The sequence below is a fragment of the Mesoplodon densirostris genome, chromosome 11 (genome assembly GCF_025265405.1).
Source record: "Mesoplodon densirostris isolate mMesDen1 chromosome 11, mMesDen1 primary haplotype, whole genome shotgun sequence".
Classification (NCBI taxonomy): Eukaryota; Metazoa; Chordata; class Mammalia; order Artiodactyla; family Ziphiidae; genus Mesoplodon; species Mesoplodon densirostris.
Window position 1 is genome coordinate 46,398,989 of NC_082671.1, and position 24,682 is coordinate 46,423,670.

At 51.4% G+C, this 24,682-nt stretch overlaps 1 protein-coding gene across 7 annotated transcripts in view; it reads right to left on the reverse strand.

The window, feature by feature from the left end:
• Nucleotides 1–5,542: 5,542 nt before the first annotated feature.
• The window catches only part of LOC132499439 (homeobox protein Hox-C6), a 64,348-nt gene continuing 45,208 nt past the window's right edge, over nucleotides 5,543–24,682 (reverse strand). For 3 of the 7 annotated variants that reach the window (XM_060114090.1, XM_060114089.1, XM_060114088.1), the window contains exons 2-4: nucleotides 7,963–8,079; nucleotides 6,875–7,847; nucleotides 5,543–6,381 (exon numbers count right to left, since the gene is read on the reverse strand). In XM_060114090.1, the coding sequence (XP_059970073.1) occupies nucleotides 6,026–6,381; nucleotides 6,875–7,313 (795 nt within the window). In that variant the 5' untranslated portion in view covers nucleotides 7,314–7,847; nucleotides 7,963–8,079 and the 3' untranslated portion in view covers nucleotides 5,543–6,025. Of the gene's footprint in view, nucleotides 6,382–6,874; nucleotides 7,848–7,962; nucleotides 8,080–24,682 lie in introns of those variants that run through there. The other 4 variants (XM_060114096.1, XM_060114097.1, XM_060114087.1 and 1 more) reach the window with 2 other exon arrangements.

The window sequence follows — 24,682 nt, forward strand, 5'->3', positions numbered from 1 at the left end:
GACTCATTCCCACACTCCCATGGATAACCCAGCCCTGTCCCCGTCCATCAGATTGGAGAAGGTGCCGCCCCCTTTCGTAAGAGCCCTAATCCTAACCTGACATCCGGAGACAAAGGCCAGGGGAAGAGGGAGGCAATTCGCCCTAGGATTTGGGGTGGAGGTGGGGGGAGGACCTCCCCTGATGGAGGAGACTGTAGGTTTGATGACCCGGGATTCTTCAGTCACCAAGTCCCGGCTTGGGAATGTTTACTACTAACTAGATCTCTCCTCTCCGTCCTTCCACACAGAAATCTTGAGAGGGTCCCATTTCCTGCTCTTGTAACTCAGAGAAAACTATCCTTTCATTTCCAGGAAATGAAATCTCCTTATTTGGCGGTGGGGAGTTGGTCGGTAGAGGAGCAATCGAGAGTCCGCTCCATTTTCCACGAAAAAAATGGAAGGTGGAATAGGGGGAAGCAAAGGGAGCTTGGGCTCTAAAGGGCGAGTCCCGGAGGTGGAGCGGAGTTCACCGCGCAGTGAACCCGCTCGGCCAGCCACGCAGCCCGAGGCCCCCGCCCCGCGCCCTACTGTCCTCCGTGCGAGCCCGGGGTCGTGACCCAGCTGAAGGCGACACCGCACCCACCCGGAGCGGACGCGGCGTGGAACCCGGAGGAGGAGCTGGGCCGCCGCCGGGCTCTCGCATCTCGCCCTTGCACCACGCTGGTCACATTTCGCCATCTTCCAGACCCTGGCCGCTGCGAAGAGGGGAGCTGTGACCACCCCCACTCCCCGCCACCACCCCGTCCCCATCCCCGGCCCGAATGCAGGCAGTTGCTCTGTGCCCTGCTGTCTTACGCCCGGCTTCCTGGGAAGCCAGAGGCCAGGAGCGGGGAACCTAGGGTTGGGCTGTTTGGCCGTGCCTCAGATACGCTGTGATTTAGGGTTTCTCCGCCCAGAAGTTCAAATATACTTCCCACTCCCAATCTCTGATGCTGGAAGAGAAGGTCAGAAGGAGTGAGTAGAGGTGATACTTCTCTGGGCTGGATCCATAGCCCATCACCACTGGCAGCTGGCAGCGCGGATCCTACAGGACCCTACATCTTAGGGAATCTGGCAATTGCTGATGGGGACTGGAAATTTAAAATAGTCCCTTTCCATTTATTAGACTATGTAACCCTATTTACACTCAAACATACTGTGAGACCCTCCCTACCCATTCTTGTCTCCCTTGCCTCCTAGTTCATCAGCTAGCTGGGCCTGCAGGAAGCGGCAGGCTGGAAGACAGTGCTGCAGAGGACCTTACCCCTGCCTGCATGGTTGTGGGCTTGGCCTCTGGATGGATCCTGTGTTCAAAGAAGCTACAGAGCTGACACCGGAGAGAAGAGCAGGAAAATCCCGAGGCATAGAGGGAGAGCCAAGCCTGAGAAGAGGCTCCTGGACGTGGGGGGCAGTGAGCAGACCTTGGTTTCTCTCTGCTCCCCAAGTCCAAAGGGGATCTGAACTCCTGGAGCCGCACAGATTTTAAGATGGCTGAGGGAGCCCTTCAGGTCTCTGGTTCAAACAGTGCACCCTACCATTTTTAATTCTCAAGAAGCAGCTAAAACTCGGACACTCAAATCAGCCACACGCTGCAGGAGAAAAGTTGAAATGGGGCTAGCTAAATGGGATGCAGAAAAAGCAGGCTGAGGAGGGTGGTCAGTTCCATCAGAAAGATTGGTTACAGGCAAAGACTTTTTTTTTTCTAGTAAATCTCCCAAATGTTTATTTTGGGCCCCTACCCATCCAGATAAATCAAGCTAACAGATTAGGAAGTTCATAAAATTGTATTCTTAGGTAATGATATCCAGAGAGGTAATAAATATTCCCTCGGCACTGATGCCTGCTGGAGTTGGGGGTTCCTCCATCTCTTTTTCCAAGTCAGACAAGGATTTCTTGAAAGGGGAACACTTTCATAAGAATTAGCTCTCCAAAAGTGGGGTGCCAGATAGAAGCTGTGGAAAACCATGAGAAGTGGCTTTGTGAACCACGCTCCCCCAGGACTGGGCCAAAAGCTGAGGAAAAGATGGTGAAATTGCCCCAGCACGCTGCTTCTCCCCATCATAGCAACCTCCATCTCAAGGACACCCTTCAGAGTCAGTCTCTTTAATCTTAGAAAAGCAGACAAACTGTGCCTAGCAGAGCGTACCCTGGCCCCAAGCTGCAGAGAACCCCTTAATTGTTTATCTTCCCTAGCACACCCCCAAACACACATATATACATACATCTAACAGCAGGAATGTCTCTGGATTGCAATCCTCCCAGTCCATGCTCAAAAAAAGCTGATGTACAGATTGCAGAGAAAACTTTGTAGGAAACTTCACACAAGTGGCAGTGAGAGGCCCTTAGAGAAACAAAGTTGCCCAGTCCTTCCCCCCAGGCTCACTTTTTCGACTCTCTCTCTCCTTTCTGAGCCAAGTTTCTTCACTCCTCAGGTACACGACTCTGCACAGAAACTCCATTCTTCCCAAGCAGAAGCCCTCCGCTCCTGATTGGATTTCCCGCCTTCCCTCCCCAAGACCGGGAGTTGAGATAAAAGTTGAATCGCAAACAGAGATAGAGTTGAAACTGCTGTGCTTCTCACCCCCAGAGCAGATCAGTGCTAACTACTTACATGTCAAGGGGATTTTTGACCTGTGGGGAATCTCCTGGTGCTTGGAGAGAAGGACCTTGGAAGACTGGTGTCGCCGTTTTCACCCCGTCTTCTTTTTACTTAGCCATTGGAGAGACACACAATACGCTAGCAGGCATTCATGCGCCTTGCCTCTCCCATTACTCGGGGCAAGAAATCCCCAGCCCTACAAAAGCAGTGGCATCCTATCTGGAGACCAGGGGCTGAGCAAGGGCTGGCTTGGGAGGGTCGGAGATGGGGGTGGGGGAGAGGTCAGAGGCGCTGCCGAATATAAAGGCAATGGGAGAGAAAATGCTGTGTCCTCCCCGTGAACCTGGGCTGCGTCCTCCCCGCCGCCCCCCTGCCCCCCTCCCGCCCCCGCCACCCCAGCCTTTTCCCACTGCTCAACCCAACTTCAATAAAAGCTCTGGCCCTCAGCTTCCCAGTGAGGCTGTAGCAGCATCCAGTGGACCAAGACAGCTGGAGCTGGGGGCCCCCGGCCCAGGTCGGTCCCCACACCCGACATCCCACTCCTCCCCGCCAGCCTGATCCCATTCTAGGTGGCCAGGTCCAAGGCAAAGGAGAGTTTTGGGGAAAGAGGAGAGAATGGAGCTCGCTGGAGGGAAGGCCAGAGGCCAAAATTTTCCAAAAATCAAATGTAAGAGGGTTTAATTTCGTTTTATTTGTTACAAACTAGGGATGTCTGATGTTTCCCCTTTTCAGACCGAGAAGGACAGAGAGAGGAAGGACAGAGTGACCATGTGTGAGAAGAGGAATTAAAAACAGAAGCCCCTAAAGAAGGAAAAATAAAAGAACTGTCCCAGTCCTTTTATGCTGCTTTTCCGGAGCAAGAGCACGTCCCTTCAGCAAGTTCAGGAAGAAGCTTAGGACATAAAAGAGAGTGAATTTTCCCCTCCTTGCTTTCACCTCTTCCACTTTAGGGAGGACAGGGAATAAATTCCCCTGAAACCAAATGAGCAAAGTTAGGAAAGGACTATGGATCTTAATTTCCATTTTCCCCTCTCTTTCCATCTTAGCTTCCTTACAGGATTGGAAAGACACCCAGGTCCACCCCTCAGACCTTCCTTCCCTTCCCCCAAGCACAACTAGACCCCCTTTTCCTGCCCTAAAGTCAATTGCCTCAAGATGATGGGAGCCACAGTCAGATTTGGCCCCTAATTCACTTGATTACATAAAATCACTCCAGATAATTGTTGGCCCTGCTTCCTCACACTGTAGGCAGCTTGTTTTGCTGTCCCCAGGGCACCATTGAGGGAGGAGAAAGTAGACCTACAGGACTGATTCCCCCCAACACACACACACACACACACACACACACACACACACACACACACACACACACACACACACAAAGTACCAGCCAGCAAGTCCTTCAAGAGGAAATAAATCCAAAGCACACCAAATAGATTTTCATAACTTGGTTCTTCTGTTGCCTTTCACTCCAGAATTTGGGGAGAGAGGACAGCGGTATCCATGGCTCCCCTACTTACCCCAGATATCTTCTCCCTCTCTCTTCTACTTCTGATAGCCCTCCATCCTGAAATTTGGTTAAACTGCCTGAGAAGCTCACCAACTACCTCCTCACCTTCTCCCAAAAAACAAGCAAAAATTTGAGCAGGCCTTGCTCAGAGCCTGGTCCCCAGGACCAGCATTCTTTGGAGGCTTTGGCTTAAATTAATCATTCAGGTAATCCAGCTCAGTTTTTTTTTGTTGTTGTTGTTGTTTGTTTGTTTGTTTTAGCCCCTAAGGAAACAATTAAAAAAATTTTTTTACAACCAGGCAGCCTTGTTCTGCCTATCCCAAGCCCTGCGGGGACCTGGGAAGTTGTAGGAAGAGGGGTGGTCCCTGCCTCTCCCTGTGTCTTTTCTCAACACCTGGCAGGTCCATGATAAAAGTTAGGGGGAAAAAAATAAAAGTGCTTCATTATCTCTAGGAATCAGGCTTTGAGGCCTACCCATGCAAGGGGGGCCTCCCAGGCCTCTGGCCTCCACTTCACCCTTCTTTCCAAGTCTAAACAAACAGAGAAGCCATCCTGACAGGTCACTTTGCTGCTTCAGAGTCACCAGCTCAAAATGTTTCTTCTTTTAAGGAGAACAGGCATGCTGAGTAGGCATCTTCCTTAATCCCTTATTCCCAAAGATGAAAACTCGTCTTCCTCCCAACTCCCTAAACTTGCCTTCTAGTCTGCAAATTAGGCAGGCCTACTCATCAGAGAGAAAGAAGAGAGGAGAAGGAAATAGACAAAAGAAGGCACTGTGCTTAACTCTAGAAAAGTGAGACACTCCCCCCACCCCAGCTCTACTCTAAGTACCCCCAGGAGAGTCTGGCCTCTGCAGACTCAGGGAGAAATTGGCCCAAATCTTCCACATCCTCTCCTGAGATCCTCTGCCCCAAACCTTTTGCTGGTTCTTCTAAGGACCTTGGGAAACTGGAGTTGAGAGTTAAGATTTGTGTGTTTGCTTAGAGTAAACTTCGGCAACTATATAGAGAAGGTGGGATGTTATACCAGGTCAGAAGGAGGAGGGGGATAAAAAGAAACCATCAGACATTGACGTAAAACTAATTCACATCCACTGGTTTATTATTGATCACGGGGCATTTCACATCGACACTAAAATTCTTTATTGCAAGTTTTACAATAATCAAGTAAATTCAGTCCCAAAACACAATAACCACGATGGGGGGGCTGAGGGGTATTCTACCTATAGACTGCCTCCCTGAACTGAAAGTTCATTTTTATTTTCTTTTGGCTCCTCAAACTGAACAGCTCTGAGAGGCTCTCCAGATGCATTTAGCTTTGTCTGCTGTCTTCCCCCCCCTCTCCTCCCAGCTCCCCCCAACAATAATACAAAAGAACTTCATAGCTTTGTTCTCCTTAAAATGACTTCCCCCTCACTAACCTCCCCTGGTGCATTTTCAATGCAAAAGGCCTAAGGAAAGAGCGGGGAAGGAGGAGGAGGAGAAAGAAGAAGGAGGAGAATTGGCTTAAAAATCTCTTTCCTTTTTTCTTTTCCTCATTTCCCCTGAAACGCACCTAAGCCAGACCATCGTACCTTGCAATATGTAATTTTTGCAGCTTTTTTTCCTTAAAAAATAAATAACCCCCCAAAATGGTCTTTAAAAAAAAAACCCAGCAGGTACCATGCTAAGACAACATCACATGCTTAAAAGGGTCCTTAACAGTGGAAAGGAGAGAAGGGCAGGGGGCTTGTTTGTTTATCTGTTTTGTCTGTTTGGAGATGACAAGGGATAAGGTGGGAGGAAGACAGAAAAGAACCTATATATATATATATATATATTAAATTCTATAAATAAGAGTCAATTTGTGTGTGAGGGGAGGATGGGGGCCTGGGGTGGGGGCAGGGTGTGAGTTATGTTTTATAACCTGGTAATGTCCTCTGCCCGTTGCTGCTCCGGTGGCGTGGCGCTCTGGGAGTGGTCTTCAGAAGTGCCCGGGGTGGCTGCCGAGAGGGTGCTGGGCGCAGCGCCGGCCGGGGGCGCTGACCTGACTTTGGTGTTGGGGAGTCGGTGGTCCTTCTTCCATTTCATGCGACGGTTTTGGAACCAGATTTTGATCTGCCTCTCAGAGAGGCACAGCGAGTGGGCGATCTCGATCCTTCTCCTTCGGGTCAGGTAGCGATTGTAATGAAACTCTTTCTCTAATTCCAGGACTTGCTGCCGGGTGTAGGCTGTCCTCGAGCGCTTGGGTTCCCCTCCGTTATAATTGGGGTTCACTGGGGGAGGGGGAGGGGGAAAGCAAATAGTGGGGTTCAAAGGCAGCAGGCTCCCCGCCCCCCACCCTCACCCCATCCTCAGCTCTGCTGTAACAGGAGGAGGGGGTGGTGGAAATAAAGTCATCAAGCTAAACGGGTTATAAAGAAGTTGAAGGGAGCTGGAGACTTTGTAGTGTAATAAGAGGGGAATCCTCATTGCAACGACACTGAATTATTTATGCGCCCTTAGAAAGCGAGCATAGTTTTCACACATACAGAACAGATCGTAGCACATGGCTCGGACTGCCCAGAGTAGCTAAGCCATAAAATTTATGGGGGATGTAATTACCCATTCTCGCTCGTAAATCCAGTTCAATTGTGCTAACCCAGAGTCGCTCCTGGAGAGAGAGGGGGAAGGAGAGAAAGGAGGACGGGGGCCGGAGGGGGCCGAGGAGGGTGGGGAGCGCTGGGGAAGAGGGGAGGGAGGGGGAGAGCAAAAAGCAAAGTTGCCTACCCGTGCTAACGTGGATTTTTTTCATCCATGGGTAGACTATGGGTTGCTTGCTGGCGGCGCTGGAGGGATGGTCAGGGGCTGGCTGGCTGCAGGCTGGCGGGGCTGGGGACGGGGAGGCGGAGGCGCCTGAGAGAGGCGCCGGCTCGCAGAGCGGCTGTGATTTCTCGGGGTGGTGGTGGCCCGCCTGGGCCGGGCCGTGGCCTCGCGAATTGCCCGGCCCCTGGAGACTGGTGCAGCTATACTGGCGCTCAGGGTAGCTAGGGCGCGGAGGCGGTGGTGGGTACAGCTCCTGGTGGTGATGCTGGAATCCCGATTCCCTGGTCCGGCTGTAATATTCCGGACTGTGTTCAGGGATGTAGCTATTTTGCGAATATTCTTCGCATGGAGGAAATTTCGGATCGATGTAGTTAGAGTCCATCAAATACGAGCTCATGATCATTAATTTCTGGAGTGGAAAATAATTTTTCTCGCTTTGTCGTTTTTCTGCTCCATAAAGCCCTCCTACTAGCTAGCGACCCTGTAAAGTTACTTTCACCATGTGACTCCGCCGGCCAATCACACGGAGCAACCCAGTCCCCGGATAAGGAACCGAATCGCTTTATTCAAAATGTATCCAATTTTTTTTGTGTGTGTGGTGGTGGTGGTGGTGGTGCTGGGGGGGGGGGTGGCGGTGATGCGGGGTTAGCTGGCAGGGGCTGCGGTGCCCCCAATGCACACCCCGCCGACTGACAACCCTCCCCTGCAAAAGGAGATGGGAAGCCCCCAGCTCCCTTCCAGAGCCTGGGCATTGGGGGGCTGTCGGGAGGCTGTGATTCAGCCCCTCCCAGGGTCTCCCCTTGGGCCTCCGGTGGGCCCCTCGGTCTTCGGCTCCCGAGCTTTTCTAGATGTCTCCATTCGTGGCGATCCTGTCTCAGTCTGTGTAGGGCACCGTGGCAGCGCCCTTCTTTCGCAGGAAGAGGAAGTTGAATGAGGACTGGAGTGGAGGTTGGATGGGGAGAGGCCCAGGATGAGCCCAGGAAGCTGGTGAGCCTGGGATGCCCCCCATCCAAGGAGACCAGAGTCCAGCCCCCTTCCCCATACACACTCACCCAACCCTCTGGCCGTGGGGCCGGCGAGGCAGGGTCCCAGCTGGACCGGGCAGGTAGAGGCAGCGGGATGCAAATGATTCTGACGTCATTTCTGGAGGTCTGGGGGTTGAGCCCCCGCTGAAGAGAGACAGGAAGTGGTTGGCAAAAGCAGAGTTCAGAAGCCTTGCCCTCCCCGAGTACCCACTAACCCTCCCTTCCCAGCCCAGAGCAGAGGATCTCTCCTGCTGGCCGCCGTTTCCACTCTCCATTCCGTCTGGCCTGCTGCTTTCTGACAACTGCCTCCAAGGCTGGTTCCCCAGGACCTGGAGCAGGGAGGAGAGCACTCTGCCAGGGGCCAGTGCCCTGGGATGGTGCCCAGCCAAGGCCCAGGGAGCTCTTCTTTCTCCATCCCCACAGAGGGCAGAGCTAGCTAAGGGGGAGGCCTTCGTCTGTAGAGCCTGCTTCCGGCCAGGGATTGTATCCATGTAACACATGTGTTTACATGTAAACACGCATCCTCAAGGGCCAGCTCCAGGCCGCCTTCCAAAAGCTGAAGGGTGAGCTCACGAAGCTGGGGATGCTGGGTGGGCCTTGGGGGTCTCCAGCCCGTTCCTGCACCCTCCCCTCTCTCTGCTACCCACCCACAGGAATACCCTGATGGTGGGGTGGCAGGGCCATGGAGGAGGGAGGGGGCAAGGAAGAGCTGCTTTCTGACACACTCCCCCTCAGCTAGGGGTGGCCACATCTTACACCAATTCCAATTAACTGATCCCATAACTCAGAGTTGAGGGGGGTGGCAGAAGGGAGAGCCCAGGGAGGGAGCCGGGTCCCCTTGTTGCACTTGATAACAATTATAGTTTAAAATCATAGCTTGCCGGGGCTCGGCTATATTTTACTTGATAACAATAAAAGTGACACATAAAGTTAACTGTTTATGTTTTATTTATTAGACTAAATCTGCCAGCGGTGGTAGAAGCGCTTGCCTCGTCGCTACAGCTTTTATAGGGCTGTAAAACGTCATAAATCAGTCTCGCGGAATCGCCCGCACTCTTTGTGTCGGCGGCAGCGCAGGGCTGGCGGCCGCTGGCTGCCTGCTCCCTCCTTTCCACGAAAAGTCGTAATGTGATTTTTTTTCCCCTCTGATTTTATTATTATGATCGCCGCTGTGATTAGTCAATCTACCTTTAATTCGCCGCCCTACGCTGCCTCCTCCCAGCCCAGCCTGGTTGACACTTGAATAAGTACCTTTTAAAACGGCATAACAACTATTTGAGGGTTTAATTAGAACATCTGCAATTAAGGGAATGAGGAAGGGGAAAGGGGAAAAAAATAAAACCCTTGTGAGAGGGAGGCTGAAGGCGGGAGATTCCCAGTCTGTCTCGCACCACCTTTGGGATGTCAGAGAGGGTCCCCACTTCCAAATTAGGGCTCACCCTGAGGGCTGGAATGAGAGCTGGGCCACAGCCGATGCCCAAAGAGACTGATTCACCCTGCCTGGGCCCCTGGCTGCCTTCCCTTCTGCAATGCTTAAGGCCCCCACACTCACCCCAGGCTCACCAAGAGCCAGTGCTTGGGCGGGTCCCTGGATACCCTCTCCCCAAGAGGTCAGTGCCCGACCCCTACCACCAGATGGGTGAGAGAACCGGAATTCCCTGGAGGTTGACCATCTCTTAGAAGAGGTTCTCAGATTTCCAAAGTTGGTTGAGAACTCCTGCCCACTCCTGTCCGGGACCCTCTGCGTGTGAGGACTGGCTGGTTTGGTTGGAAGAGGAACTTGAGACTGTGAGAAGGGGAAGGCTGCTGCTTGGTTGACAGTGATTTGGAGTGCGTGAGGGTTTTATTATTGGTGGGAGGGGGATAGGTTAATTATAAGTTGTTGGAAGTGGCAGAGGGAAACCATTGCTGACTGCTGATCTACATAAAAATTCTGAACCCAGCCCCAGACTGCTGCTTGGGGAGAGGCAAAGCTCCTGAGAGCTCAGGTAGGGTGGGAGGAAGGCTGCTGAAGGAGAAAGCCTTCCAGCCCCACCCCCATCCTCCCTTCTAGGCCTGCACCTGGATCAGGCTGCCCCACCTCATCCAGGCAGGGAATAATCTCTGCTCCACCTGGCTCCCCTCCTCCCAGTCCTCACATTCACCTTCTAGCTGCCCTGCCCCCACCTCAGCTCGCTTTTCTTCCATCTCTTCACCCTCTTGGGCTTATTAGGGAGTCCTTCCCAAGGCATTGCACATCTCACAGCACCACTCCCTAGGATTCTGAGCTCCTGCAGGTGGGTCGAGGGAACGGGAGCAGGAAACCCACTTCAGGCCAGTACGTGTAAGTAGATCCAGAGAGTTCAGATGCCTCCAACCACGTGTCCAATCCGTCTTTGGTTATTACTGCTAACAAATATATATGCATTCATACTATTAATATTTATTAATGTATTAAATGCCTCCTTATGCAGCCATAAATCTGTGGAGTTTTCGTTCCAGGTTTTCACAGCTAATTCGATTGCACATCCAGAAAATGAAATCTGGGAGACTCCTCCAAGTATGCCCACACTTATCTACATCATTTACCAAAACCCTCTCTTTGGGCTCCTATATCTTAATAGAAAGAAAGTTGCCTATGGGGAAAATAACAAGCCAGACTCTACCACACACACACACAAGAACATTTTCACCAGGATATTATTGCAAGCACAGAAATAAGATCCCTTCGGAGGGCTTCTGTACTTAGCACTGGCTTAACGGGTTGGGGAGGGGGGCAATAAAGCGGTTCTTGCCCGTGATGAATCCTTGTATCTCCTTTTGTGCTTCGCCCTCTTGCCTCCTCAGCCCAGGGATCTCCAACCCCTGCTCTGCCCTCCACCTCTCTCTGCCCCAATTTTATTTTTTATTTTTTCTGATCACCTTTTGCCAGTCTCTAAGCAATCACTGTCTGAATGCCCCCCTCACCCCATATCCTTTCTAAATCTTGATCTGGTTTCTCTTTCGGAAACATGTTTCAGTACAAAGCGCTTCCCTTCTGACACCGCTGAAGAAAAATATGTGTCCATTGTGTGCGAGGCCTTATTGTGCCCGGATTACCATACTGACCGTTGGATAACCCATATTCCTCCCCTCCCCGGTAACAAGCTGCCGGCTGAGAGACCTCAGCGGCTCCACTGATTCTGCGATGCCTTAAAATCTCACCTCTCAGAATCCCTGGATTTTCCTAGGGAGAAAAATAAGTGGGAGAACCAACTCAGGACTTGGAGGGCAAAGAGAAGGAAAATGAGGGTCATTCCACTCCCCACTCTCAGAAGTGCAGGATGTGGGTGTGTGCGGGCACACGTGCGCATGTGTGTATGTGGTTTTTGTTGTTGTTTTAGAGATTAAAAATTGCAACATGTCTCTTTCTTCTTCCTCAAATAAATTGACTTTTAGATGGTATACAATCAAGTAATTCATTTCATTTTTATTTTTTCTCTGAGCAACTTGAAAACCCCAAACTAAAGCAAGGCTCCCATTTTTCCCCATGTGTGTATATGTATATATGTATGTGTTTTGTCCCTTTCTAATGCCAGCAGGCAGGGCTAATGTATGCAAAAGAATATGCAAATGCTTAATTGATTTTTTCTTAAATCTCTTGTCAGTAAAAGTAATGAATTGGTCTAAAATGATTTTAATAACCCAGAAGTGTCACCAGAAAATACTCAACCTTTTTTTTTTTCCTGGAATCGCTTATAGTCTCAAAAAAAAAAAAGCAATCATGGAATGTTAATTTGCCCCCCTTTAAATATTAAAGATGAATCTCTCTTGTTTGTTCGGAGACCATAGGCAAGGTCCTCTCATGGATTTCCCTCTCCTTGCTTTGCCTTCCTTGGAATTCAATTTTCCTCAAATCTCGTTTAAAGTGGCTTTTTAAAAAGTGGCTGCATTTTAATATTGGTTAGACAGAGTGACCTGCATTTCACCTCGGGTGTTTGACTTGTTCCAATAGGTCACTGCCATGGGGTTATTGATGGGGAAACTCCATTGAAATTTGTCTCTTCGCAAATGGCCTTTAGATCTTCCAACGAGTTCAATAACTAGTTATAATGTGGAAGGGGAAAAATGAAGGCCCTGGGCTAACGAATTTGATGTTTCATTTTTATGCTGGAGAAATTGTTAGTTAGAGATTGGATTCCCCACCCCCTTCCTTGCCCATCCTGGCCTCACTGACTCTTGTCAAGTGAGGCCCCCACTCTTGTCCAAGGCTGCTGGATTGGCTCCCCTTTAAAATTGGGGCTGGGGTGTCCCTTTCTCCCTTTGATGCAAGCTTTAATTCTTCTTTTTTGTTGTTGTTGAAAATTCTGACTTATGGCTGCAGGAAGCTTGCGCTGCTGAAGATTTGTAACCTGAACTTTCCTGTTAGAGGGGGAAAGGACTTTTACTTTTAAAGCTCTCTAAATGTGGTTTTGAAAGATCTAGGAATTAGGCTGGCTTAGGGGAGCTTACAGAGAGCTCCCTGACCTGGTGCTCCCAGAATTAAGAAGCCGATAGGAAGGTGGGATCCCTTTTGGGAGCTGATGTGGGCATCCGAACATGCTCTTGGCCTCTGAGCTGCCAGAGACCCATGGGATCAGACACCCAGGACCAAGGAAGGCAGGGACTGGGAAAGGCTAAGGATAGAAGGAGAATTCCAATAGAGCAGGCAAGAGAATCCTGGGTCTCCTCCAGGGTCAGAAACAGAATTCATGGGGACTTGGCCCGGTAACTGCTTGCTGAACTTCCTAAGAAGGGCGCCCGGCAAAAGCCCAGTGCCCAGAGATGATGCATTTTACTGAACTGGAGAGAGCAGAGGAAAATGATGGGGGGAGGAGTTGAAGATTTTATAAGGTTTCCCCCTTTTTTTCTGGAGTTCTTAAGGAATGGGAGAGGAAAGGGCAGGGAAAGGGAGGAAAGGTCTTCATTTTATTCACCCCAATCACACCCAAGTTGGGGAGCCGGTGACTTCTCCAGAGAAGCCTCTGTGAGAAAGGGCTGTGGAGAGCTTGTTCTCTCCAGGCTGACCCAGCCATACCCGATCATTATCATCATTAACCTCAGTAATATCATCATTCCCTCACAAACAGAGCTCCCTGCGTGCCTTATTTTTTTCCTCCAGGAACTGTTCCTTCTCCTTCCCTGCCCAAAGGGTCCAGTTAGCTCAGGCCCAAGTTTCCCCTTAATAAGCCCACTCACCTCCCTTCCAAACCTGGATCCCTAGATGACAGTCATTCCAAAGGCAAGCCTTGATTCCTGGGGTGGAGGAATCCAGTCCGAAAGCAACATGTAAGTGCCTGAAACTACGGTGCCACTTCCCTCTATCCCCTTAAACCCAGAGGCAACGTCTTGGTGCCATTGCGCTCTCAGACAAACCCGCCTGGACAGATCGGGGCACCCCAGGGATCACCACACGCCACAACCCCATGAAAATGGGGGAGCCCGGGAAGGGCCCATCGGGCGGCTTCAGGGTCCGGCCTAGAAGAGGACACACAGCCTGCTCTTTCCAGCCAAGAGGGGATCAATAGCGATCTGTCACAAACTTCCCCGCAGCCCCTCCGCGCCCCGGCCGCGGCGGGAGAGCCCCATCCTCAGGCCGCTCTCCCACCTCGGCTCGCACCTTGGCCGCCTCCTCTGAACCCCGGACCCCCAAGCTCGGGCCTCGCCCCCTCCCCGTTTTAATTACGTGATTGATTTTCGCTTTGGCCGCGTCGGGACGCCTCCGCCTCCGACTGTTTAAATCTTTCGGCTCCCTGTTTTGCATTTCCGAGTCCTCCTGATGGGCTGTAATTTAGAGACTGGCCCTCGGGCGGCTGGGTCCGGGTCCCGGCTGCGGCCTCGCCCTACACTCCAACGAAATGGTCCTCCCGGGCTGTGCGGCGCGGTCCGCTCTGCAGCCGCTTCACCGCGCGGGGGTCTCACACCGTGCTCCTGCCCATCCGCCTTGCTGAATTATTTTGTGCTCCGTTATCTCTGATAGAAAAATGTTCCGCGTTGGAGTTAGCACTCCATGCCTGGGCTCGGAGCCGGGCTGCTCAGCATTTTTGTTTTCTCTTCACCCGAATGAGGGGTGTATGTCTGGGAAGGTCTGGATCGAGACCCCGGGAAGCGCGACGCCCGGCTCCAGGCTCGGCGGGGAGCTCCAGGCGCTTCCCCCAAAGACCCGGCCCCGCCGGCGGCCCAGAAGCGCCGGAAGAAGCGAATTCGGCCTCAACTTTCCACCAATTCGGCGCGAGTGGGACCGCAGGGCCGGCGGCCCCCAGCCCGCAGTTGGCCGCTGGGTCTGATTTTGCTCCCCGGCCCCAGATAGAGACCCCATCACCCGGGCAGCCCCAGCGGGCACCGGAGCAGCCTCTGGGAAGTGGCCGCGGTCCCACACCGGAGGGACCGAAGGTGAGGCGAAGTAAGGGAAGGACGGGAGGCATTTCCACGGACGGGAAGACTAGATGCGGGGTGCGGAAAGGACAGGGAAGACGTGAAATTTTAAAAAGGAGCCCCTTCTCCCACCGTGGCTGACCTTCCCTTTCTCTCCTCCGGAAGAAAAAGAAAATCCCTCTTTTTCCTCCCTAAACCGCTGGTCTCCCGCTTAATCTCTCATCTATGTACAACTAATAAACACTTCTCTGATTACTTCCCCATGTCCTGTTCGTTCTTTGATCCTTTTCAATGAGGCGAGCTCTGAGTTACTATTAGCACTATTTTATGATCCTGCTTTTCCCTCAGGGAGAGGAGGGAGTTGGGAATGTCTTTCTCACTGGGGAAGAAGTTCAGTGAAACGTGAGTTGGTCACAACCTTCTCCCTGTCCCCACCACCACCTGCAACAGCCCAGTCCCAGCTCCCTCAGCCCCTCTCCCCCCACCCCTTCCCGCAGAAATGTTGCCGGGTAAATAAGAGTCCGCCTGCCTGGCTATTAGGATTCTGGAGACGTTGGCATCTGTAGCAATCATTAGTCAAAGCCGCGCAAGCCAAAGGAGCCGAGGAGTTGGACAGAAAAAATCTTGGAAATGATATACAGGAGCCGTGGAGGCATCAATCCCGGCCGATAAGAGCTCGGCTGCCGGGAGTGAGGCGGCCGCTTAATTGGGCCCTGGGCACCAAGAACAATTGGGGAGGAGGCATCTATGGGTCGGGCAGTGACTCTGGCACCATTTGGGCACCCTACAAAAATAGTGGGGGACTTGAACGCTCTTTTCCCCAAATTTCAAAGGCCCAGTTGGCGTGGGGGGACAACGCCTCCGTCAGCCTCTCCACCCTGGGAGCCAAGAGGAGCGGAGCTAGAGGACTCTTCCCTTCTCTCTCCCTTCTTAGTGACTGTCTTGGGGGGTACTGCAGGTTGGGGAGCCTGGGCTGGGATCTCAGGTCACAGGGACAGCCTGGAGAGGACTGTGGCCCCTAGAGCAGGTTTTCGGGGGCAAATAACTCATTTGGACTCAGCCTTGGAGATAGCAACAGAATCACTCCCTTTAATAATCAAAACAGCCCAAAGATATTTGTTCCCTATCCCCACTCACCTGATGTCTTTATTGACACAGAGATAGAGAGACAGAGAGATGCAGTAAGTTTCAGTCCTTCTAGAGGGAGATCTATGCCCCTACATATAGATACATGCATTATGGAACCATCTCTAAACATACTTTCAAATATTTAAGTTTGCAGCAAAACTGCAAAGACTATAAAGATCTCCAAATATGTAGCTTCAATATGTAGCTATTTTATGAGTTGGGACTTTTGCATAAATCTAGATAAAATTTTCAAAATAGAGATTGAACAACACGCGCAGAGTTCTTTCCAACCGAGGGAAAAAACTCACCAATTATTCATCCAGATATTTAGGGAGAGCTATACCAATACACCCCAGCTTATACATCCAACACTATAGAGAGATTGGTAATGTGCACACAGGAATTTGACAGAGGACTGTTACAGTTCACTGTGTATCTATAAATCTAAATATCTATAAATCTGCATTTAAATGTGGAGTAGAGAGGGATGTAAAACACACATCCTGTTATACACAGAGCAATCTATAAATACATTTTCACGTATACAGCTATGGGATTGCTCAGCTCTCTATAAAGACACGTGTATTTGCATCGAATCTTAGGAATGAGGGAGATTCTCTGATGCTTGTGGGTTTGAGATACCCCAGCCCAGACTTCTCTGGGAAATAAATGAGAGTAAACTGAAGCCTGTGCAAGTAAGTGCTAAGAGGGCCCAGGGACTCATATAATCTATGGCCTTATTTCCAGCATATGGGGCATCTCTCTGGCGATGGATAGGAGCCCTGACAACTGGACCTGAAAGCATCCTGACTTGATGTAGCCCGAACTGAGACAGAGGTAGAGGACTCTTTACTGCTTTTCCCTTTAGCTCCCTAACCCAAAGCTGGGGGACGGATCCATGGGAAGCTGGGGTGTCTTTAGGAGGGGAAGGCTCATTAACATTACAAAATGGAGCCATTTAGGTAAAATATGAATTTTTTTTTGCAACAGCTTGGTTAGAGAGAAATGTGAGAAGGCTGTGGGCTTTCACACACAACCCTGCACCCATCTTAATTACATAAAACCCAGTCACTGATTGCAGAGAGTTTCCTCCATTCATACAATGCTAGATGGAGTCATCTATATGCCCCCCTCCCATCCCTTCTCTTCATGAGCTCTCTCTTACAGACCTGAATTCCCACCCTGTCAAGAAGGGGTTTGGGGCTCAGGAAAGATGTCACAGGGAGACAGTGGCCCCAGAAGAGAGTAGAGCCCCCAGGAGTCATGGTATCTACCACCAGGCTCAGAAGCTGATTGCTTTCCACGTTAGTTCCTTTTTAACTAAGGGGTTGGGGGAACCAAGGTCTGTGTGGGCAAAAGAAAATAAAAGAGGGCATGATTTTTAAATCTGGAGTTTTGAGGGGGAAAAATCACTAATGAGCCCTTTTCTTATTGGAGGCAGAGGATTTGGGGGACCCTGGACTTCCTTTGATTTTTCTGCTTTGGTTTACTGGGGAAAGGGAGGTAAGGAGGGCCCCAGGTGGGCTTGGAGAAGTGCAATCCAATCTAGTTGGCCAGCTTGGGGGAGAGTGATTTACAAAGCAAAAGCTCAAATGCTACTTCCTGAGAAGTCACCAGATCAAAACAGCCTCCTCTAGGCTTTATGACCCCATCTCTACTCCCAACAGGAAAAGCACCTTCAATAAAACCTCAGCCCACGCCCCCATCCTCCACCCAGAGGAGGGGGAGAGACACAATGTAAAATGAGGGACCTGACCCTTACTCACTTCATACACACACACACAAACACACACGCACACACACACACTCACAGACACACTGGGTTTTCCAGCCAGAAAGTTGACTTTTTAAAGAAGTATTTACTAGACAAGAATTTTCTCCACTATCTGAGCAGAGAAGCAGCCCTAAGATATTTGGAATTGAGCCTGAAGAGCAGATTTGATCAGATAAGGATCTGGCCTCATAGTCCCACATTGCCTTCCAACCCCCTACAACTCAACAGGCCAACAGGACACTAAAGGTCACCAAGAGCCTGGCTGCCCCCATCTGTGGGGGCTGCTTCAGGGGGTTGGTTTTCCAGGGAGGCACAAGGGAAGATACTTAACAGATGCCTAGGGCTCCAGGGCATGAGTGGGGAGGGGAGGACAAATGGTCTTCAGGCTGGGCTGATGGGAAGAATCATGGGCTACTGGGAAGTTAGTTTAAGGCTGGTTTACTGTGTCCAGCCTGGGCTTCAGACCTCTTTCATACACACTTGGACACATACACTTGGCATTTTCTATGCACTTGTGTCAGGTGTAGAGAAGTAGCCTCCATCCTGCAAAGGCTCCCCAGCATGCCCAGAGCCTTCTGGTCAACCTCTCATTCTAGCTTCTAAGGCCTGGTCATCAGAGGCTGAACAAGGTCCTGGATAACCTAGCCCAACTTCCCTAAGTCCCAAATTTCATCTCCCTCCCACCCCCACCCACACACAGTGAATCTTCCTAGGAGTGGGAGAAGAAAATGGATCCCAGGGTTCTTCTGTAGGACTCAAGGACAAAGAGATCTCTATCACCTCAGTTCCTCAGTCCAGACTCCTTGGGCTCCTGGGGCCCCATCAAAGCAGTGAAGGGAGGTATCACAACAGACACACCATTCTGGGTTACAAAGACCCGACAAAACGGACGTGATTTTCTTGGCCCTCTAACAGCTAGTCTCTTCTTTAAATTGAAGTTCAAAAAGCCAAAAAGCCCTAGCTTGGGGTCCTGAATCCAGATTCTGTCCTTTCTCCACCTCTAAGGGCTCCAGGGTCTCCAATCCCACTGAGGGGGAGGCTCAGAGCAGTGCCTGTCTCTCCAGGAAAGGAAAGCACAGAATTAAAGCCCAGGACAATGATGTTTCAGCTCAGAAACTCAGCCCAAAGCAATTACACAAAGAGAGGGAGAATCAAAGACACAGATAAAGTTGACCTGGATATTAAGAGGGGCTGAGGCAATAAAATCTCTCTTCCCAGTGCCTGCTTAGAATGAGCCAACACTCCTGCCCTTTCTTTCCTTACTTTCCTGGAGTCTGGAAACTCCAGCATGAGATACCCACATAGAAGTGAGGATTGGTCTCAGACAAGACTACCACACCATCTACTAGGGAAAAATAAGTTGGTGTGCTCTAATTCTAATTCATGATAGAGGTCAATGGAGTGGTGGGATTGAAGGTGACTTGGGAAGTGGGGGCTCAGTGGTTTCTGAGAAGAGCTGCCCTCCCTCTGGCTTCTCATTCTAATCCTTCCCACCTGACCTGTGACATTGGCCCCAAATCAGCCCCACCCAGAAGGCAAACTGACAGGGGTTGCTGACAAAGCCCAGCTCAATCTGGGCTATCCCTTGACACCCCCAGAGGAGGGCTTAGAGGTCTGGGTGGCACAGCCCATCAGAACTCTTGCTCCTCAGTCAGTTCAAGGAGGGCAGGAGTTCAGGAGGAGGAGAAGGGGAGGGGAACTCAACCAGAAAATTAACCCTGGAACAAAGCCTTGGAGACTGGCGGATGGGGGTGGGGGGAGAAATGCCTGGGTCTGGACCTGAAAGTCAAGTGTTCAGGAGACCTGAGGACAAGCACTCCTGCCATACATGCACATTCTCTGTGCCATCAGATGGTCTTGCTCAGAAATAGTTTATCAGCCATTGCTTGTTCTGACCTAACCCATGTATAAACACAAACACCAAAATCCACACCTTCAGTGGCTGTGTCCTTTGATAACCATTGGCCAGGACAAAGGATCGTCATCATCATCATCATCATCATCATCATCATCATATCTTGTTAAAAGAATGGAAAGGAAGGGGACTTAAATCCATCACCTGTTTAGTATGGGGGCAGGGAGGGGGAAGGGTCCTGGTTTTCTGTGCTGATTTCCTTTTTCAGAATGCTTCTTTCAACTGGCTTGAAGTTATTCAACAAACTAAAGGTACCAAATACAACTTTCAAGAAGTCTCTACTTTTGCTCCCTTCCCCAACCATGCCAGAGACACTTTGATAAAGCTAATGGCTTCTGGAGCATTTCCAGAAAGACAAATCAAAAGAGGTCTCTTCTAATCACTTCACCTGTCCCCAAGAGAATCAGAAGAGAATGAAAATGAAAAGGTGTGCAAGGTAAGTGTATAGGGAATAATCATAGTCAGAATTTGAATTCAGGGCTGGAGTTCGTATCCACACCCACTGTACAGCCTAATCTAGAGTGCATTATCTATAAAGTCCAGGGAATTGGGTAAGATCACACAGGAGAACATGAGAATAATACAGAGGATGCCCCACAACCTCAGATCCCAGTACAGTTGAGACTGATCTCGAAGTATAACTTTGTTAGAACTGGAGGACAAAAGCCAAAGACTCCCCAGAGCTGGGTCAGGGACAGAGGAAGAGGGCTAGAATATTCTCAGCATCACTTATCCCCTTCACATCAGAGACATGGAGGACCCAAGAACTAAAGAGGGTGGTGGGGAGGGAGGAAGAAGAGTCCGGGGAAGGCCAAGACTGAGACCCCAGTACTTTTTGGCTGATTGGTTGCTAAAGGCCATGTGACCCTGCTTAGCGCATTTCTGATTGGTTGCTTGACCTCTTCTAGGGTTAAAGACCTAGGAACAAAATTAAAAGCTTTCCGGGTTAGTTGGGGCACCTTGGCACCTGATGGACCGCCCATCCCCCTATTCCAGAGAAACCTCAAATTCCAGAATGGGGGAAGGGTGGGAAAGCCAAGAATCTCAAGGCCCGTTTGTGCTTGTACTACTTCCATTTGTATTAGTCCTACAAAACAGCAAAATAAATAAATAAACGTAAAAAAACCCCACCACAACAAAAAAACAAACAACAACAACAACGCCGTGGCAAATTATCTGAGAGGAAAGACAATCTGCAATTACTGGGGTGGGAAGAAGGGGGTGATATTTACATGGAACTTTTGAGCCTAAGAAACAGGAAAACGGGGTGAGGGAGTCATAGAAACCCTCCAAGAGACGCTGTGTAAATCTGTAAAACAGAAACACACTCACTCACCCTGCTACACAGAGCTGAAGGGATTGGGACTGAGATCTGGCCAGGAGTGGGGGAAGGCAGCGAGTCTTGCCTGGGTGTGGGACTTTGGCCCTGATTAAATTCTTGATTGAAGACCATTAGATTCGCTCCCCAAGACCCAAGGGAGGCTGGAGGGAGGGGGGGAGTCAAGTTATAGACCAAGGGAAACTCCCATCTCCCTGCTGCTTGGATGGAAAGTTTCCAAAAATCCTCAAAATCAGACTGGGTGGGAGGGGTAGGGTCGGGGAGGGCCCCTAGTGAGAAAGGGAGAACACGAGAGTTAATTCTCCAGTGGGTTACTGGGAAGAGTCCGCTGGGATCCTAACGCCTCTCCAGAAAATAAAGGGGTGGGAGGCTGGAGGGGGAGGCCGGTGTTGAGGGACTGAGGCCCGGAGGGAAGGCTTTGGAGAGTTCTCCACCTGGGCGCCCCTGCTCTTCAGCTCCTCTAGCATGTGACAGTCCCCTAGAGCGAGGGATGGGGCTCCAGCTCTGACAGCAGGTGTCCTTGGGTCTCTGTCCCCCATCGCCCTGCCAGAGTCTGCCTGGGCCCCCTGCCTCTGCCTGATTCCTGTTTCTTTCTCAGTCTTTTGGGTGACAGGGGCACGGTAACAGCATCCTCCTCCTGTCCCCAACTGCACCTCTCCACCCAGTGGGCGCCCAGAGCCCCCTGCCCCCAAAACATTCCCTCCCCCTCTTCTCTGGCTCCCCTCCTCGCTCCCCTCCCCCTTTCCCCTGGCCTAGATGCCTTGCCCCCTAAGGACCCGCTTTCCACCCTGCTTTGGAATCCCTGGCCCCTTCAGAGAACCTGCGTTCCTATGTTGTCATTTTCTTGGTTTAGCTCCCAGTGAAGCACGGGGAGGTGAACACTACGTGTCCTCCACACGCAGGTGCCTCTGTGCCCAACGCCTCTGCTGTTCCTTCCTAGAAACCTGAAGGGAGTCTCAGCCTGAGATTGGCCCCAGGGCACCATGCCCATATTGGGTCCTGAGGGCTCCATCGCCCAGAGGCCACTCTCTCCTCGGGGCCAGGGGACTTTCCTGGCCAGCCTAGTAAAGACATTGCCTCCACTCCCGTGCCCATTTATACTGCACTCACAGCAGAAGCCTCTAGGCCTCCAGGGCCTAGTTTTACCTCAGGCCAGCGCTAGGGATGCCAGGAAAGACCCCGACAGTTAGAGGGAGGGGGAGGCATGAAACCACACTGGCCCCAGACAGACTAAGACCCCAGACTGTGGAGAGTGGGACAGCTGCCCACCCAGGCCTGGTGGTGAAGAGAGAGAGAATGTTTCGGGATTCCCTGGGCTCCACCCACCAACTTTAAGATGCTTCCGCCATTTCAGTTCACAGCCTGTGGGCTCAATAGTCCCAAAGGCCTCCTTCCCTGTCCCCCTCCCCAGCTGCCTGCCCTGCCTGGACTCTGGGCCACTGGCCAAGGGCTGAACTGGCCCCTCCCCAGAACAAGGGCCCCAGAGGCCCTTTGCACTTGCGCCTAGAGTTTACACACTCCTAACAAACACCAAACATCCCTGTGTCTGCCGCTGTCTTTCTTCTCAACTGAGAAGGGAGAGGGGGTCAGGGAGACCTGGCAAAGTTCTAAAGGACCCGGGTCTGTCTTTACCCCTGTCGACTTGCAGCTGGAGGGACTGAGGGGCTGGGGGTGGGGAGGGCTGGTCTGGGGAGACAAGCTCCCTCATCCTCCTACCTCCCAGCGGCTTCTCCTCTTCTTCTCACACCCCGGCCTGGGGAGGCCTGGGGAGGCCTTCTTCCCCTCCCTTCATGAGTGGGAACTGCCTCCTCTTTGTCGGGGGGATTAGGTAAATGGGAGAAAGGGTCAGAGAGAGAGAAAATTAACTTACAGCGTTCGTCTGGGATTCATTTGCGAAGATGTAACCTCTCTCACCATCATCCCCAGCGCCGTAATCCCCTCTAACTGCCAGGCCCTCTGTCCTAGCATTAAACCTCACCAGCAGCTGCGTGGCTGGACAGTTAAGATTATATATGATGTAAATATATTGTGGGTTTGTCAGCTCTCCCTACACCATAAAACTTGGTTTAATGACATCACGTGGTCCCCCAAGAGCCACTCATGGGCTTGCCTTCAGGCCATTCACATAAATAACCTCCAAAAGTTTCAAACTCCTAAATTCACATAGAAGCAGTGTGTGTTTCTCTAATGCTCAGTTACACTAAAAAGCCCTTGTGCCACTCCTTGGCCTCACCCCCATACCCGCCTTGCAGGGTGGGGAGAGGGCAGAGGGTGGATCTTTATTTATTTATTTATTTACTTACTTACTTCCATAAGGACCTGTCCCCTTCGAGGTCGTGTTGATATTTTTTTTCCTCCTATTTTTTTCCTCCTCTCTCTAATTGCTCAGAGTGGGCCGTGTCCCCCTCTTCCCACTCCCCCGGGAAGGTAAGTCATGCTTCTTCCCCTTCTTTCTCACTGCCAGAGGGGGTGGGTTCCAGGGCAAAGTGGAGAAGCAGGCTCCATGGTCTCTGTTTAGGACCCAGAAGCCCCTCCACTAACTCCCCAAGAGCAATGCCAAACCCTGGTACTTGAAGATTGTTCCAGGAGGCCGGCTGGTGAAGCAGAAGCCTCTGCTCAGGGAGAAAGCAAGAGTCTGGGCCGCACCCACTCGCAGTGCAAGGGAGTACGTCCGAGGCCTCTGTCTCGGTTGTGATCGCTGATGCGCTGAAGCAGAGGCTGGGCCCTGAGCGCAGGTCTGCGGACTGTGACAGAGGGAGGAAAACTGGCAGGCACGGCTGTGTCTACCCAAGTCTGGCCGACTGGAGTCACTACGCCAGCTCCTCCAGGGAAAGAGAGACCCAAACCCTGCGGGGAGGAGGCATCAGTGCATAGTGAGCCTGGTGTACCCTGCTCAGTGGGTCTGAGCCACACTGTCCCCACCCCTGGCCAGGGGTGATGCGTCCCCTCACCCCACCCCACCTCAACCCCCGGGAGGAAGCGCAGGGCCTCGCAGTCAGGGAGGCTGGGGTGGGTGATGGTGGACACCACGACCTCTTTCTCAGTTAACTGTCACCCACTGGAGACACCAGTGCTTCTCCACGCTTCACTGCTCGCTCAATAGTTTTACTCAGCATGGAGAAAAAATTAAAATAACTCCCTGAAGAAAATTACACATTTTATTTGAGAGAAAGGAGACAGATGACTTGGTGCAGGGCTGGGCTGACTGCTGAGCGCTAGTGGAAGAGAGACATTACAGGCTCCCTAACCTGGCCTGAGTGCAGTGAGAAGGGGAAGGGTGTAGCCATGGGTGTGCAGCTCAAGAAACATGTGTGGAGACCTCCTACATGCTAAGTATGGGGTGAGGCAAGGCTCTTGGGTCTTTCAGGAAAAAAAAAAATGACAGACTGGCAGCTTAGGCAGTGGGATGCAGAGAAGTCAGTCCTTATAATAAATCCAAGGAGCATCAGCATTAATAACCATAAATATTCTCCTTGTCCCTCCCCAAAGCCTCTCTGCTCCCTTTCCCTCTTGGCTGCTGGAATAGACTTCTAGCCCAGCTCCTGAACTGGCCCCCACCCCCAGTGTGGGGGGCCTAGGCTTGGCTCCAGGAAATCACCCTGTCGTGGGAGGCGGGAGAGGAAATGCAGTAAAGTTTTATGAACCCTTCCCGCATTTGTTTCTCCTATAAAGTACTTCCTCCCCCATCCCATCCCAGGAGCCTGGGGCAGAGCAGATCTTTGGCCTAGGCCAGCCTCAGGCACCACCTGAATTATCTGCCTTTTCCCCTTCCCTTTAGCTCTCCCTCCCCCTCCACACAAAATCCCAGAGACTGAGATAAATGATGGCAAACAGACCCAACTCGGGCACTGGTCTAAGCTCCTCTCCCAGCTAATTGTCCTGCATAGCCCTAGGCCCTAGGAGGTGGGGAAGAGAGTCTGAACATTTCCTGCCAGGCAGGTACAAACTGCAGGTTGCCCCACTGCTTCCCCACGACCTTAGAAAGCTCACACGCCTCCTCCCACAGCGCCCCTCTACTGAGCAGTACCAACTCTTTCTGAGCATCCTTTTGGGACCAAATAGGCCCCTAGGCTGAGAGCTCAGCCCTTCCTCTATGTCCAGTGAGGCCCGGGGACCACGTAGCCCTGAGAGAGCTCTGCACAGGCCCAGAAGGGCCTGAGTCTGAGCACCATGGAGCCATGGGTCCCTGGTCCCTGCAGATTAGCTCTGGCATGCTGTG